This window comes from Cryptotermes secundus, unplaced genomic scaffold (genome assembly GCF_002891405.2).
Source record: "Cryptotermes secundus unplaced genomic scaffold, Csec_1.0 scaffold88, whole genome shotgun sequence".
Lineage (NCBI taxonomy): Eukaryota > Metazoa > Arthropoda > Insecta > Blattodea > Kalotermitidae > Cryptotermes > Cryptotermes secundus.
In genome coordinates, this window is record NW_019724585.1 from 1,865,017 (window position 1) to 1,883,246 (window position 18,230).

At 37.0% G+C, this 18,230-nt stretch overlaps 1 protein-coding gene across 5 annotated transcripts in view; it reads left to right on the forward strand.

The window, feature by feature from the left end:
* The window catches only part of LOC111862272 (patronin), a 101,962-nt gene extending 84,118 nt beyond the window's left edge, over positions 1-17,844 (forward strand). For all 5 annotated transcript variants that reach the window (XM_023847527.2, XM_023847524.2, XM_023847525.2 and 2 more), the window contains 4 exons: positions 9,103-9,234; positions 11,958-12,059; positions 16,261-16,543; positions 17,533-17,844. In XM_023847527.2, coding sequence (XP_023703295.1) covers positions 9,103-9,234; positions 11,958-12,059; positions 16,261-16,543; positions 17,533-17,677 — 662 coding nt within the window. In that variant the 3' untranslated portion in view covers positions 17,678-17,844. The remainder of the gene's footprint in view (positions 1-9,102; positions 9,235-11,957; positions 12,060-16,260; positions 16,544-17,532) is intronic.
* The last annotated feature ends 386 nt before the right edge of the window (positions 17,845-18,230 follow it).

Consider the following 18,230-nt stretch of genomic DNA (forward strand, 5'->3'; position numbering starts at 1 on the left):
TTAGCAAGTCTACTGTAAGAAAGTAGACATGATGAATTCTGGATGGAACCCCGTTTTTGTTATGTACTGTATGAAGCACATCTTCATTATTGCAAATCACTTGTTATTCATGCAGATTGTGTGTGCCAGTGTGGTGATGTGATGTACAAAATATTTTCAACTGCATTTTACAGTATGCATTGAAGTTAATAATTCCTGGTCTTCGTGAATACTAGTGATATCCAAGGAAGCGCTAGTGGAAGCTAACAATAGAGTAAGTGTAAGTAACGTAGTGCCCTTAAGATAGTGAATAGAATTGAGTGCATTATTTTGGCATCAGGAAAGGAGTACATATATATCATTGGAATTTATTCCAAGGCATATTTTTCTCTCAGAAGCCATAGAATGAAGATGTATGAAGTCATCCCAGTAGGACAGATGATTATTAGCTGTTTTTGTAATGTAATTTATTTTGTCCTCACACTATTGTTCTTTTGTTACATTGCACTTTAATTTACTATGCAGAGACTGAGATATGTAGGTCTCTAGTAAAATATTAATTTTATTTGTGTAAAAGATATGTTTGTTCATTTTCGGGTGTGTTACTGTGCAGGCTGTGAAGTCATCTGAATTTACTCTTTATGGTTTGGGGGGAGGGGGGTTGAAGACGGATAAGTGCAAAGATGGAGACAGCGCAGCTGTATTTGACGAATATATTGATCTCTATTCTTTTTCCTATATAAAAATAAACATGGTTTTGGCAATTTTTTACATTTTTAGGATGCTTCCTTAAGGAGAAAAGTAGGCCATGAGATGCTGTATTTGCCTGTATGTCTCCCAGTCTTTAACTTTTTAACCAGGTGGTTCAGTGAAATTTGGTGAGAATATTTGGACATTGGTAACCACCTCAACCTTGTACTTCTTACTTTCTTGTATTAACCAGTCAAGTGGTTATTTTCTGTGTTCTTATCGTTCCCAAAGTGGCACATTAAATTCCCCTGAACATTTAAATTTGTTGCTGCGTCATTTAATTTTATAATTTTTTCTTCCTTTTAAAATGCAATATCTCAATCATGTGTTGTTATAAAATTATGGAACAAAAAGCCTCTGAAAGACCAATTATTAGACTTCACATGCCTATATTTTCATTTCTATAGTCATTACATTAAAGTTTATATATTTTTTTTAGTAAAATTCCATCCTTTTGGCTTTTCTCTCAAAAATTCCACCACTGTCACCCTTACGTTCATTTCTGTTCAGGCTGCTTGATCTCATACATATGCCTGAGTCATTCACATTCAGTATACGCAGTCTTGACCAGTGTGCGATGTTTAGAAATGAAACTTGATCATAGTAGTCCTCTGACATATCTGTCTCACGAAAACACACATTTGCAGCTTGGCTTATTGTGACACTGTGGATTCCTCATTGATAAACAGCACTTCTTACTGCCATGTGAGCAAGCTCAAGGGTAGTATGGTTGAATGAACTGAACTGTTCTTCTGAACATCACTGCAAAATCGTTATCTCTTACAGACTATGAAATCATCACTAAAACGATTATACCACTGGAAACATTGCTGCAACTGAAGTGGCAGATACTGTGAACACTTTATAATTATGTAGTTTTCAATACCAGCATAGGGATGGATCCTTCATTTTAGTTTTAGATTAGGCCTGTTTTCTAAAAATTTTTGGGCACAATGATTTGTTTCTCTGGCTATTACTTCTGCAATGTCTGGCTTACAAAACAACTCAAAATATTCCAGGGGTTTTCTGGGAGTCTTCTAAATCAACATTTATGCCAGGCTTGCCAGTAAATAGAAAATGTTGTCACTCAGCACCTGATTTTGCCCATATGCCATGCTGGATGCTGCTGTTGTCCCTGACATTTTCTGCTTCATCAGAGCTGGCACTTGGTTCACCACCTAACAAAATTTTCACATTTATTTCACTATCACTGTTATAGTCACTCTCTGAAACACAAATGTATTCATTCTCTTGTAACAGTTCATAAAACACCTCCTCATCACTTACACACATATTACTAGGACCTGACATAATATTTAGTCGAAATAACTTGAACCCAGGACAGCTATCACGCAATCAGTAACTTCTTGCTCTTCTCGGAAGTAGCTAGAACATCTTGCAAGCACAACATGCAAGTTTCCATTGCTTACTGGCATTATACCTACAGTGAAATAGTTAGAAACATGTGTAGTGTCTGTAGACATAGCCACAACAATACACAGAGCTGCATGATGTCTGTAGCCATCATAACCAATTGACTGGTTAAGTAATATTGTGTGGGCATACAGAGATCTTAATATGGAATCCTGATTTAATTTATTATTAATCTTGTTCCTACAATCCTACATTCAGAATTTGAGATTATCACAGTGGTGATTATGAATGGCTCTCTCTTCTGGGCTACAATGCTGTGTAGTCCATTCCATTGAAAGCCAGCCCATGTTTTGCAGGAGCATGTTGCCTCCATCTTCAGGATTGAAGAGTAATCCATGCAAGAAACCAGCATGAAACAGGCAGCAAGCAGAGATCTTGGTATCTTGCTTGTCCTACTTTTCAGTCCTGAAAATGGAGGCACATTTTTCTTTGAAACATTGGCTGGTGTTTAGTGGACTACATGGCATTACATCCCTGAAGACAGAACAATATGATTTTAAGTTTTTTAATTACCCTTTTTATACACATTGTTAAAATAAGGAATTGTAGTAGTACTGTTAGAAATGTTGATTTAATATTTCTTAATCAGAGCGTTTAGAACCTCGGTTCTTGTTTGGTTCCATAATTTCTATTAGTGAGCTTCAAAAACATACCATACATAGTATAATAGAAATATATAACTATTCATAACAGGTTAAAGTTGCACCTTGCATGTGAACAGTGTTGTGTGAGAGATCTTTGGCATTACTGGCAACTTTGTGAAGATGATTTAAATCCCAATGTGACCTTCAGAGAAAATTTTAAACTGTAGGTTTCATTTTTTGAGGGTATATGTTTCTCTTTTAGCATTGCTTTTATCTTGCATCAATGAAACAAAGTAAGTAACAGTTACTGTTGACTTTTTGGCCTTTAGTCTCCTTCTTCAGTTTCCTTCTATGGAAGCACCATGAATATAACTGTAATTTTGTGAGCAGTTTTTGATGGAGTCTTTTGATACTTACAGTTTGCTAAACAATTTTTTATACAATAGGCTGTCAGTACCCACTGGCAGATTAATTGTGGGACTTACAACCCCCTAGTTATTCAGTGTAGCTTACAGTAATGATTTAAGTGCTGTCCATTACATTTGTTTCAGTCAGTAATATATATGTCAATGATGGTTTATAGTGATTGTAAGTAGACTGTATATATCACCCTTTTGTAACTTTTATTTTATTTGATTGCTCTTGCCCCCAGTCTACTACCACTAAAGAGGGGTTGCTTTGTTGTATTGGAGCAATACTTTTCTCACTGTTTAGTAACCAGTAGGTTGACAAGTAAGTCATATTTAAGTGATTTACAGGGTTTAATGCAGCATAGATAGCCAGTATTCCCACATTTTTGGATTATCCATGGTTTTTAATTATCTGCTCTTCCTCTCTCCTCCGTTACTACAGATAACTGAGAATTCACTGTACAGTTGTATCAAAATAATTTTAAACTATTGAATGTAGGATGTCAGAAGGTTGCATTTTATATCATAATATATTCATATATCATTCCTTGTAATTATGTGCAGTGTTTGTATTATCACATGTTTATAGCTTTATTTATATAGATTTATTAATGCCGTCGGTTACAATCTGTCTTAATCACAGTTAGTTACAATAACTCACAATTAGTCTTCAGCCAAACACTTCTTGCTTGACTGTGGAGGGCTCACTCCATTCACTTTCTCGTTCTGTGACTGACTTCTGATGTACGATTGGACTACTTATATACACGTAGTCTCGAAGTGAAACCAGAAACAAATGATTTGTGCTATGTGTTGATGAAATGGGGTTTGATATTCAGTGCACTCTCAGGAAAAACTGGCAGAGTAACTGTTTGCCAGATGTATATGGTGACAGTAGTGGTAGTCAGTTTGTAAGCTAAATACATGCTGGAGGAATGATGGGATTCATTCCTGATGAATTTCTTATTTATGATTCTAAGTCTGAAATGTCTGACTCCCATAAATCTACCTCCATCTGGATTTTAACCTGATATAACTGATATAGCTTGTGAAAGAAACATGTCCACTCTACTGCTGTCTGAACCAAAGAAGATAGCATCTGATGCTTTCAGCAGATTTACTAAAAATGACTGGACAGGAGCCATTAGCCATGTCAGAAAAAGAGCTGAACATTATTGGAAGAGAGAGATGGCTTGATGGAAGATGAAACAAACAGATTAAATACTGTAATGTATCTGAGGATCCATGACAAGCAATTGTGGATTCTGGATTAGACAAAGCTTTTATTGGACAAGTCGTTTACAGTTACAACTACAATCACTCTAAAATAGCGTCTTGCAGACAATGCAACTTGGCTAGCCCGTTATCTCACACATTTTGTCTTCTAGTACTTGCCTGAGCTGGTTTCTCAGCTCTGCTCTGTTCACCACTCATCTGATCTGTCCTCGAAGTCAAAGTCACATTGCGACTGACTCTCAGTCGGTAAGTCTTGGTGTCGAGCCCTGCCAGGGTCTCATGACCAGATATTTATTACTGTTTCACATTTACGGTCTTGTTTCTGTGTGGCGCCCTCTCTGATGAAAGAATGGGTCTGTCTTTTGTATATGATGCTGGTCCTTGCCAGCTCAGTCTTTCTCTGGTATGAGTCCCTTGGGACTTGCCACCATATTTTATTGTCTGAGATTTGAGACTTCCCTTTTTGTCACCTTCTATGACTCACAGGGTCACAGTGGATTTATTCGACCCTGCCTCCACACAGGTTTGATCTGTCCTGTCTTCCATTTGGTCTCTTATCTTCTACCGTTGGACGGACTAGAAGAAGGGTATTTGTTGCAGCAGGAACTGCAGTAGCTCTTGCTTTTATTCCTATTGTAACAGCTGTCATTGTATGCATTGTCGCGTTTACAGTTGCCGTGTAGGCAACAATGTATTAACTGTTCCTTGTTGTATGGGAAACATAATTAGTGAGCCGTTGTCTAGCAGTGGACACCTACTCAGATATTTTGGCTTTTAGGCAGCACTCCACATTACTCCCTTCTTAAGGCTATTCATTCCAAACAGCCTAATGGTGTGTCATCGTTCTTTCTTTTCCTTGGGTTCTTGCTTGCAACGTCTTCCTGCAAGATGTGCTGTTTGTTTGTGTTCATTTTCCGATCGATGCATCTGCCCCCTCCTTCAGAGGTGCTCATCCTGAGCAGCTCCGTGGTAGACTTCCACAGGTTCTCATCATCATCATCATCATCATCATCATCCAGAGGTTTTCTGTATCTTTCTAGCTTGCGCTCTCTCTCTCTCACTCACTCACTCACTCACTCTAACTGGGGAGGCTGGTGCTTCTACATTACCGGCACCTGCTCTGTTTTCCCTTTTTTCTGTTTTCAAGGAGGTCAGCCCCTCCGCAGTGTCCAGTTTTTGGTGTTTTGTAATCTGGCAGGAGATCTGGTAATTTGCTTCGCGATCTCCAGTCCAGTTTTCTTCCTGTATGTCTCGATCCTTATTCCTCTGTTACATTGCTGTTGCACCCGTTGTATCCTCACGAGAGTCCAGCCTTTCGAGGTTCCTAGTATGATGTCCCTGGTCCGGTTTCTCCAGACGAAGTTTTCCGTTGCCATGTCACTTTCACACAGTGGGCTGTCGCTTTGCGGGTGACAGCCAATCTCTTCCAGGATCCACACTTTTCCTGTGTCGTCTCCTTCGGTTTCTGGCGGTGTCCTGCAGCCAGGTTTCGGTCCCTATGCTGTTTCCTCGGTCCACCTCCTCATGGTTTGTATTGATAGCAGAAATGAGATTTTGTGACAAAGGAACTCTGACAGTAGTTGAGAGAGACAAAGAAACAGCAGATGAAGTCAGCATCTTCAGTGATTGCAGTTTAAGTGACGCTTCTGATAGAGTGGATGTGCCTGCAATACTGAGCATGCTGATAAACAAAGCAAGAAACACATTTATTATTTTGTAGTTGGAATCACTGCTTTGTTTAGTGTAGTAACAAATTGTGTTTTACTGCTTTATTTGTCACTGTAACCTGAGTATATGTTAAAATTATCTCATTCTGTTTTACCCTTTTACCAAACAAAACACAGCACTGCTACCAAGGTCAGGATTTAAATTGCCTGTGCTGGGTAATACATGGTCTTCTTATGCAGTACCTTCCTTAGGTGCTGACTTGTCTTGGAAAGCCACATCTAGCAAATATGCTGGGTGAAGTAAATGCCAAGGTGTATCATTTTATTTAGTTTTAAAGTTATTTTCATACTTCTTGCCCATTGGTGCATTGTGCCAACAGCGCCCAAATAGGCTTAGTTTTATAATGTCTGATACAGTTCAAAATCCAAAACCCATGATTGTGAGTTAGTTAGAATATGTGTTAAGCAAACATCATTATCAGTGCTTGAAGTCAAAGTCATATTTTGTTTTTGTTATGTTTTCTTTCAAATATAAGTTGAGTTATATAACTGTATGCTGTAGTATCTTTTACACTTTTCATACTAAACTTTTTACCATTGTAAGCCTTTAGAGGTAGGATTCTGTTATTGTGCTCTTTCCTTGTCATTCCATTAGTATTTTGGACTTTTATTGGAGATTTTTATATCAATTAATGTAATTAAGTTTATTCTTAATTGAAGAAATGTGTTCGTCCAGTATTTTGTGATTTCCATGCCTGTTCTTGTAGACTGAATAAACATAGGTTGGAGCGTAATGCAGAGTCTTTCTTGAAGGACCAAATTGCCTGACACTCTTACTGTCAATTTATTAGCTGGAGCCTTAGATGTCGCTTCATGAGAGAAAAATTCTAGATTGGTGGCTAATATGCTGTGCATAATAAATATGGACATGCAAGTAAAATATATCACAGTAGATGGTTAGAATGTCTCCTTTCATCTTTTAAACAAACTTCTGGGCACTTGAAAAGATTGTGTGACACTGGTTTTGAGTTCGGTGACCTCAGGAGATGCAATTGTTACAAAGACACTATGCTTAATTTCTTCCAGTGTGTAAGGCTTATTTGAATAAACGTTGTTTTTTAGGTTTCCCCACAGTTAAACGTCAAGGGAATTTATGGGTGGAGCCCATGCAGGCTGTGAATTATCAGCCTGTCTTCAAATATCTAATTTAAAACATGATGGAATAATTAGCAGTGTGTACTGTAACACGGTTTGCATAAAATGATCATGTCTTTCCTTCTTCCATAATGCTAAAATATAGGCAAAGAATATCATTGCCATACTACTCAGAATTAATGTTTAAGATACCATTCATGTAGCAGTAATGGCAGACTACACACCAATCTTCTGATCATGAAGAGGTACTTCAGAAGTCTGTCTCAGATTAATACTGCTCCAATACCTGTTGTTCTGAGAATTGATATACCCACTTGGATGGAACCAACTTTCTTTAGTAAACGGTGTAAGTTTTGGGTCAAGGAACCCATCATGTACTGCCTGCAAAATCCAGTTACAAAACTGCGTTCTTCTTCCATCTTCATTTTCAGTTGCTTGAACCTGTTGATTTTATATGGCAGTAAATGTGATGTTTAGTCTCCATACTGCTGTGGTTGAAACCTATGCCGTTTGAACTAAATGTGTCAGGGATTTTCAACACAAGTGTTAATTTCATCAAGGTTTTCTTCAATCAGCACCGTAATTTTGTCTAGTGTAATTCTTGTCTAAGAAGGAGCCGGTTGATCACTTCTTTCACCAATTTGAAAATCATCAATGAAGCTGGAACTTAAACACCAGAATACTTACTGTGAAACATTCTTTTATGCAATTGTTATGATAAATTCTTTACATTAGTATTGTAAAGTAAAGAACCACTAATTTGATTTGATTGTGTTGTAAACCTGTATGTCATACTGGACAGAAAGTTATCTACTTTGTAAAGAACCACTGTTTAAGTGTGTACTTCACCATTTTAGTTTAGTGCTGTAAATGAGATCGCGAAACAACAAGCAAACATGCAAACTAACTAACCAACTAACGAACTAACCTGCTAACTAACTAACCGATTGACTGACTAGCTAAATACATGGAGGTTGAGTCCTTGAGAAGCCAATATTTGCTCAGCAGCTACTGTACATACAAAGACTAAAGACAAGTAGAATATCAAAGAAGACGCTGGAACACAAGCAACTGGGACAAAAGTGACTGAGACCCCAAAATTACACCCAAGAGTATAGAAACAGACAGTTAAATCTGATCTTGCAGGATATAGGAAAACAGTTTGTTCTCTTATGTTACCGTCCGTATTCACCATTATTGTCTGTCACACAGTTGTGTCAGTGCATATGCAGGTTTAGCACGCCCCAGCAGCCTTAATGTCACACTGTTGACAATATAAATCTCATTATCATAAAGTTTTAAGTTTGGCCACCAGTTCTGTAGCAGCAAGAGATTTAAAAATAGATGATGATGATGATGATTAATGCACTTAAAATAGACGCATATGAAAACATAAATTAAGTTTTTTGGGAGATATTAATCAGTTGGCTCAGTCTCTAGGAGTATTCATAATATCTATGTAAAATTAGTTCAGAGATTTCAAAGTAAATGCACCCTGCATCTGTTGTCCAGTAAATCATTTTGACTTTACCTGGCAGTGCCATATGGGCATCAATTGTTCTCTGAAAACATTATTGTTAGTACTGTGATGCTTAGTTTTATCCTCAAGGTCAAAACACTTACTGCACTGGCAGATGTGAGACTTTTGACAGGTTTGCCAGTATATGTAAATTGTTTTCCGGTATGTATGGCGGCTGAAAGGAAGCAAATTAACACATTTAAAATGGACAGACATTTCACACCCTTTGTGAATGGGTTATTAATATAGTGATTTTTTATGTTTGATATTTCTTCATTTTTACAATTTCTTAACAAGTTTTGATGGCCTTCATTAGGGTTGTGAAATGAAAATATAATTGTTTATATGGGTTTGTTTGTAAAATACAGGTTCTAGCACAGACCAGGACAGTATAGTATACCGATATACAGACACCGATTCTGGTCTGGGTAGAGCCACCCCACCTAGACGAGCTCCATCTCCAGGTATGAGCAGTATGCGGCATCTTCCATCTCCCTCAGGTAAGTTTTCATGATGTATGATATGTTAATTCTTTTATTTTTTTCCAAGCTTAAATGTTTGAAAACACACTATGCAATTTGTGATTCCTGACCTTCATACTCTTAAAGTGTGCATCTGCACCCTGTTCCTGTCTCTTAATGGCATCTTTTGGAGATTTACAAAACATCTAGATCCATCAGTACATCATATGATGTATTGGACAATATCCCTTTCACATAATGGCTTCTCAAGTTGTCTTAATGTGATATGATGTAAAATAACTATTTTGTAGCCAAGTTTCATGATTTTATGAGGAAACATGTTCTTGGTAACATCGTGACCATATTGTATCTCTCCAAAACGTTTGAACCAATGTAGTAACCTAAGTTTTTATAGCTATCTGCCTGATAGCAATAATTAATGAACCATTAGAGCTAGTTGTGTGAAATTTTACATACCTTATGGTTCTGTGTGATGTGTTCGTTACATGGTTAGCAGTTGCAAACATGGCACCGATGGGAAGCTTTTGTTTTATCAGATAAATTAACATAGTTGAGATGTAGTAGTGAAATGGATCACATAAATGTAACTGAAAAAATGAGTTTTATAAGAAATATTTTTTGTATGTTAACAGTTACAAATATGGTGATGGTGGAAAACTTGTGTTTCAGTAGAGAAATTAATGTAGTAGAATGTGCATTATTGGAAGTTGAGAACAAAAATTGGTCACTATATTGTACAACTATTACTTTATAATTCTTATTATGTTTGCCACGTCAGTTAATACAGTCAAAACAGGATCTGTAAGTTATTCCCGCAACAGAATGTTGAGTTGCATTTTGTCTCAACAGTTCCACTACAGTATACTTATGGTTGTCCATGTTGATGAAGGAGGCTAGATACATGAATATGAAGAAAATGTTGATAATTGTGTGCAGTTGGGAGACCATGGTGATTGTTATGTATGGAAATTTGGAAATGTACTCATAGCCTTTGATGTATCTAATTATCTCAAGAACCATAAGATTTGTTGGCAGACTGTACTGAACATAAAGTGTGTTTCATTTTTATGTAAATTGTATTCATAATTAGGAAGTTATACTGAAGACACACACACAGAGTTGCATGTATTTCTTCACATAGACTAGTGGTTTTAATCAAAAGTTGAAATTGCATGACAGTTTTCTGTAAAATTCTCAAGTGTAAATTTTTATGAAAATATAAGCACTGGTTCTTGAGATCCATGTGTACAAATGGACACAGACTGCAGGGTTGCAGACACACCTGAAAGAATGGGCATGGATAAGCCTTAAACTGGATAATATGAACATAAATAATCAGAAATGTAGCAAACATACAATTTTGAGTGATCTGGCTGAGTTTTCATGATACAGATATTGTTAACACATGGTTATACTTTCTCAATCCTGAAAACAAAAATGTAATGACATTTCAGATTAGCAAACATCATGGTTCTACGGTCATATTCACATTGACCGTCTTGCAAATCTAATTACCTCGGATACACTCCGATGTAAATTGTCATACATAACCCTAGCATTCACGCTGCATGTCTTTCCTGTCTCTTAGTGCTGTATGTCTGAGAGTTAATAAATTCCTTGATGCTTTTATGATAATTTATAGATTTTTACTTCCATATGCTGGCTTCAGTTTTCATGCTTTCTTAACTGAAATGCTGTATTTGTGTGTGTATGTTTGTGTTTGTATGGTGTGGAGGTTAGGAGAATGTTAAATAATTCTTTATACATCAGCATAATGTCACTCCATATGCTTTATATTGCCTAATTAATTCATTGACAAAGGAAACGAGTGACTAGGTCCAGAATCATGGTTTAATGGTTGGTATTTGGAAGGCAACTGACTTGAAACATAATCCATTTTGAGAAGACAGTAGTAACTCATTCGGCAGAGAAATTCCGTGCCTGGCATGAAACCTGGATTTTCATTCAAATCCATTTGAATTCAGACCCTCCCTCACACCCTATTTATTTAAAATATATTTTAACATTATCCTCCCATCTGAATCACGATCTCCTAAGAGGGCTTTTCCCTTTCAAATTTTCTAAGTAAAATTTTGTGTGCATGTCTGATCTCCATGCGTGCTAGACATCTTGTTCATCTCATCCTCCCTTATAGGTCACCCTACTAATGAATGTAGGTTGTACCAATTTCATATCGCATCCAGGGGGTAGGTTGTTCTGACTTAGGTTTCTCACGATTTCACTCTGTACCTCCAGGGAAATGCTGATACAGCACCATAGAATGTACCATGACCAGTTTGTTCTGTGTCCTTCTGAACTTATTGTAATCCTGCAGTATCTCATTTGATGTGGCTGAGAGCACTAAGTAACTTAGTTGGTAATAGAACCTAATGGTTCAACACCATTTCAAACAGTGCTTGCCAGTGGATACAATCCTGATCCAGTTCATCCAACTTCACAACCTGTTTTCCTAAGCTCTAGCATATTATCCTAATGCTGCTGTTGTCGTCATTATCATGATCATCATCTCATTCATAGAGGTCACTTTCCCCATAGATTTCCCTGCCAATATTCTGTATGCATTTCTTATCCTCTATGTAATGTCCTAAATTACCCACTTATTTCATCCCTCACTGATGACAAAGCATTATTAAGAGGAACAAATGACTGTGAGACTTCTCTGTTCATAATTCTTTATATCAGTCTCTGTTGGTTAAGAATTTGTACTTTATTTGTGTCAGGTCCTGGCTCATTACCTCCTGGACTGATGACAAAACGTAGGGTTTTTGATGATGGCTCCAGTGACATCAGTTCAACACCTAGTTCCATGATGGAGTACACAGGTTAGTAGAATGACTGGAATAGTACATGAATTTTTGTTGCTACTTATTTGCACACCTTTTGGCATGATGCAGTACATCAGTGAAGTCAGATATTTAAGATGTACCTTTCTGCAAGGCAGAACTAACAGGATATTTACTTTTTGTTTATTCTTCTCTGTGTCATCATCATTTCCTTTTCTTCTGTAGTCTTTATTCATAATCTTTTCCACCTCCATCTTTGGTGCGTACTTACTGCAGGAAGAAATGAGTGCTGAATATTTCTAACATACAGAAAGCAGCACCAGAATATTCTCCAGTGACTAGTGACATCACCCTCACACTGTCTTTAGATCTGGTTCCCTGTTGATTGACGTAGGGAATGATTCCACGTCCACTGACTAGTCTCCACTCGTCATTGCTTAACTTTACAATTCTGGGACATTGATGTAACTTGTTACACAGGCTTAATGCTGAGTCTGAACAGTACCCTCTCCTTTATGTTCTTTAAGCTGGAGAGCGGTAGTCTACCAGCAGGCCTATTCTTTTTGGTTCTGTTAAACCTGTATCAGAAAGCCGTACAAGTTTCTTGCCTGTGTTCCGTGCTTGGCACAGTTTGAAGTCTTTTTCCATATTGATATTATTCAGGTTTAGTCATATTTCTGTCTTCCTTTTTTAAGTCACTGCTGCATATTTCAGTTAACAAGTAACCACTATCATGTGGGTATACACACAAAATTATATAAAAAGTGCAAAACTACAAATAAACTTAATTTTATAAGGGGCATTATATCAAGCCAGTGTTTCAAGTTGGGTCTGTCTTGGATTGTATGAAATTGAATGTTAATCTTTAGCAGACAAAAGGGAACAAATGCACTGTCCTGTTAAATGTATTTTCAGCTGACTGATTGGAAATGGATTGTCTCGTTATGATATTAAAAGTTATTTAAATTTCCAAAAATATAATTGTTATTGACTTCGCACATCTAAAATACTTCCTCAGGCCCAGAGATCTGTATTTGAAACATCCACTTCTGAGGGTTTATTTTGTTTGGTTACCTCACCCCTGGGGGATTATGAAAGTCTCGAAATGTTAATTCTTCTTTCTTTCATCCCTTCTTAATTTGTTGTTTTATAGAGTGTCAAAACAAGACACAAATTTCTAAAGGTGCTTCAGAAAATGCCTCTGCTTATCTCGGTATCCCTTTCATGCAATCTTCATCCCCTTATGTTCTTATTTTGTCAATAGTTTGTTGTTGCAAGAATATTATGATAGTGCAGAGGCATTGGTATTTTTCTGAATCTTTATTATCTTTGTTGTTTGCATCCTGTTGTGTATCATTAAGAGTACTAATGTGGCAGTCAACACAACTATCTGTGGATAAATAAAACTAATATTAATGTGTGAATATTTGTTTTTATTATGCGTACCAGTTCATGTTTCGACCAATGTGATCATCTTAAGGTGGATTACATGAATGTGGATTGTCATTATTGAATTGTTTGACTAACATGGATCCGTACTAGTAAATAGTAAAATGCATTTAGGAATTATATTTTGTTCTAGTCACATTATTTTAAAATAAATGTATGCATTACAATTCAGTAACTTCAGTTTTGTATTCATAAATTTATTTGTGCTATATGAATGACTAGCACATATTGTCTTTATTGTTTGCATGCTGTTGTGTATAATTAAGAGAACTAATGTTTCCATCAATAGAATTACTCATATTGGGTGGAAGAAGGATAGAAGAATTGAAATTTTAATCCACAACACTTACATAAAACTTCATAAAATTTAAAAAATAATAGGATGAAAGTAATCATGCAGCTGTTTTTGCTAATTCCTGATTCTGGTTATTGATCACGAAACAAACGGTGGCAATTTGCAGTATCTTTCTGTGGTTTTACTCTCATTGCGGGGAGAGGTTTAGCAATTGCAGCCCTACTGTGGGTGCTGAATTTGTGAAACTCACATCAGACAGTTTTTGTGGAAATAGGGTCTTCAAGCTGAATATTTGGTTCTGCTGTCACCTGTGCTGCAGTAGTTGTGAGATTTTTTGAAGCAATCCTTCTCTTTCTGTCAGTGTTGATTTTCACCCTCTATTCCTCTTTCCTAATGTTGTCTTCCCATGATTTGTATATGTCAATATAACCTTAGAAACTGTCACTCTCAATACACCAAATAATGTGGGAGTTTTTTCACAGATGCTCCAGTGAAAAACACACCGACAATCTCACCTCTTTCTAACTCAGACAAGTCTCCCATTTTCCCATACTTTCACATGGACTTGTCACTGGACACAATCACTAATGCACTGACACGATCACTACAGAGTGCAAGCAAACAGAAGAACATGCAGTGTTGTCAACTGAAATTCTTTCAGTGTAGCCAACACAAGTTCTATTCCTTAATATCTTAGTGTTTCCATTATTTTGTCTACCACCTGTAGCTTAATTGGTTGAGGCACTATGCTACAAGCCGGAAGGTCACAGGATCGAATCCCGATGAGGTCATTGGATTTTTTCAGTTTACCTAATCTATCCAGCCGCACTATGGCCCTGGGGTCAACTCAGCCTCTAACAGAAATGATTACCAGGAATATTCTTGGAATGTTCTTGGGGGTGAAGGGCAGCCAGTGCATAGGGCTGACAACTTTACCGCCATTTGTGAGCCGATTGTCTAGCAAATGTGAGAACTTCAACATCTCACAACCCTATGGGCCTCCAAGGCCTGTTACAGGGATAACTTTACTTTTCTTTTACCACCTGTGTATCATCGCACAAAGTCAGCCTTTACTTTTTTGTAGTGAATGGTACTTAAAGTTGATACTTTTTTGTTGTAGTAGACTCTTTTTTGTGGCAGCATGTGTCTCTGTACCTGCTACCCATAAAGCTGTGATCAGATTTTAGTTGCAGGATAATAGTGTTATATGAAGCCTTGCTCTCTGTTGGCAGTCAAATGATTTTCTTTTTCTCACCACATAAATCGTTTTTCAAGTGATGTGTAATTACTGACATGGGTTATTTGTTAAGACTACTAATGTGACAAGGTATTACACTTGCATGATATCACTGATGTATTACCAGTATTATGGCCTATTTTCATTACGTGAGATTAGCTGACATCAGTGATTCCCATAAGTCTGAAAATTGCAGCATCACTGAGAAGCTACCACAAATGCTGCAAATGCTGATTCAACTATTTTATTTTCATATGGATAAAATCTAATGTGGTCCCTGTATATGAGATATTATTTACTGCAGATTCCTGTTATAAAAACCTGGGTGCAGCATAAACACATGCAAATACGGTGATTCATATCAGCCTGTGTTGAAATGATTCTTTATAACATGTCATTCTTGTTTTCCTTTACACATAGTTTTTAAAGTCATGAATTATATGGGTAGAGATGTCCATATTTTATGTATATAGCCTATAAACAGGTTGTAATATTTCCTATTTTGCAATTGCATTCAGTATGCATGTACATTGGAGTGATTCAAAATGAGAACATTTGAAGGAGATTTTTAGTTTCAGGAACATAAAAATATTACATGGGCTTAAATCTTGTGAGTACAATGGAAGCTATTATTTGTTCGAGGGAAATGTTCTACTGAAAGAGTTGTATGGAAAGGCACGTTGCCATGATGGTAAATCAACTTGTTTTGCTGAAGGTACAATCTTTTCCAGTAATGAACTGCCATAAATGATTCAAACGTTCCCAGGCTGTAAAGTAAATTATTTAGTTCACTATAAAATTTGGAGGAACCAGTTTATAATGAAAACTTCATTTGATATCAGAATAGCAGTTTGCTATAAATTTGACATTGACACTTTCCTTGGTCGCAGTCTGTGGCTTTGGACTTTTTCATTGTGGATTGTAGTGTTCTGTTTCTGGATCATATTCCATGGCAAGGTCCTGTCATCAGTTACTTTTTCTTTTTCAAAAGGTTGGGTTTCTTCCAGTAACCTGGCTGAAGGAGCTGAGCAAATTTACATTTTTACAAGCAAGCACATTACTGCAACTGTGAAGTAAACTGATTCCCCATGCCTGTTTGAAACAGAACTGCTGGATCATGTATTCACATGGTACAGCATATACTAACTCACTAGTGTTGGCTATTGCTGTATGGAAACATCAGTCTGGTTATTTCTCAGCTGTCACATAAGCTTCTGTTTGAAGCATAGAGCATTGCAGTGTTCTTTTTCTCTTCACAGGTCCAAGACTATACAAGCAACCCACAACCAAATCAAATAGAGGCATCATGTTGAATGCAGTTGAATACTGCGTATTCCCAGGTGAAGTGAATAAGGAGGCAAAGCGAAGAGTTCTGGAAGAGATAGCACGATCCGAGAGCAAACATTTTCTTATACTTTTCCGAGATGCAGGCTGTCAGTTTAGGGCATTGTATTCATATTGCCCTGAACAAGAAGAAGTTTGCAAACTTTATGGAACTGGTCCAAAACAAGTCAGTGATCGAATGTTTGACAGATTCTTCAAGTAAGTGTTCTATTCTTGGTAACAGTAAAAGAATAGGGTATCATGTCATATGATTATAAAATCTCTTGTGTGTGTTCTTGGCTAATGCATGTTGGTCAGTTTCAGCATACCAAAAAGATAGAAAGTAACCTACAAGACATTTTTAAATTGAATGTAAAAGGCCATGAGGTAGTGCTCATAAAAATGTAAAATTCTGTAAAAGGAATGGGTTTAAATTTTAGACATTAAACCTGACACACAGTTTAAGGAACTGAAGGTTATCGTGCACCACACAATAGACAGACCCAATGCTGATATTCAGTTTTTTGCAGTTTCATCGACCATCACTCTTCTATTTTGAGGAATCAGTGCCCTAGCTTTTTCTCCATTCTGTGTAGTTATGGCTGTGGTTGAACGACCTGAGTGCTCTGCATCAGTCATACAGCCATTTTTAAACATTTCAATCCACTCATACACAACTTCATGAGAGAGAGCACTGTCCCCATATTGAGCACACATGCGCTGATGGATCTGTCCACCTGGTACACTTTCTGCCCACAAATAATGTATCAGAGATTATTGCTCCTCTCTGTTGCAATTTTACTGCCATTTTCACTGCTTCATAGTAACTCTCGCACTAACTGCAAGGTCAACAGGCTGCCTTGCTGCCTAGTCACATGACACCTTACTATACCCCCACACCCCAACCCCTCCTGCTCTTTCCTTTTTCTTTGAAAATATATAAAAGTGTAGAAACTTTTTGAAGATCCCTCATATATTTGAAGTCATACAAATTTCATCTGAAACATTTTTCATCACAGTGAATATTATTGAAGTACGAGGAAAAAACAGCACTTGTTTATGTACTATGTTATGCTTTACAGCGGTGGATATTTATCTATGATACATGAACGTTAGGGTTTGTAAGATTTGGAGAATGTATATACCCCAGTACAGATTTTATTATGATTTGTATGTGTGAATGATTAATTCACTTTCATAATTTTCAGATACAATTCTGGAGGTAAATGCTTCTCACAGGTTCATACAAAACATCTGACAGTCACCATTGATGCCTTCACCATCCACAACAGCTTGTGGCAAGGAAAGAAGGTTGCATTGCCTAACAAAAAGGACATGGCACTCGTTATTTAGTTGTCAGTGTTGTTGAATTAAATCAGATTTTATCATTGAATTCACCAGTTCTTGAAGCAGTGTTTTCTTTTATCGCAACATGAGCAGGATGGATGGACAGACAGAGAGTTTGTGAATGGGAGTGGTTCATAAATAAACATACCACATAATATCTGGAAACTTGTCTGTAATGCAGATTAAGGATATCAAGAGCCATAGTTATTTTCTGAGCAAATTATGTGTCCTTAAACCAGATTCATTACAAATTTATGGTGCTTTGTTGACTGGCAATGGGTTGCTGGGCTTTATGCATCATTTGTTCATTCCTCTGTGTAAGTGGCTTCAGCCTGAGTTGTACTCTTTTTGTAATGATCAGTGTTACATTGTCAGCACCATTTCTGTGCTTCGTGGAAGAATTGTGAAATAAACAACTGTTCTTGCTGTTGTATGCTGTTTGTGAAGAGGTTGTTCTGAGGTATGGGTGACTTGAGATAATCAAGATGATAGATTTTCATATCAAAATTTGAAACACAGTATTGTAAATTCAGCTCTCTGGAGTTGCAACTATCTAGGT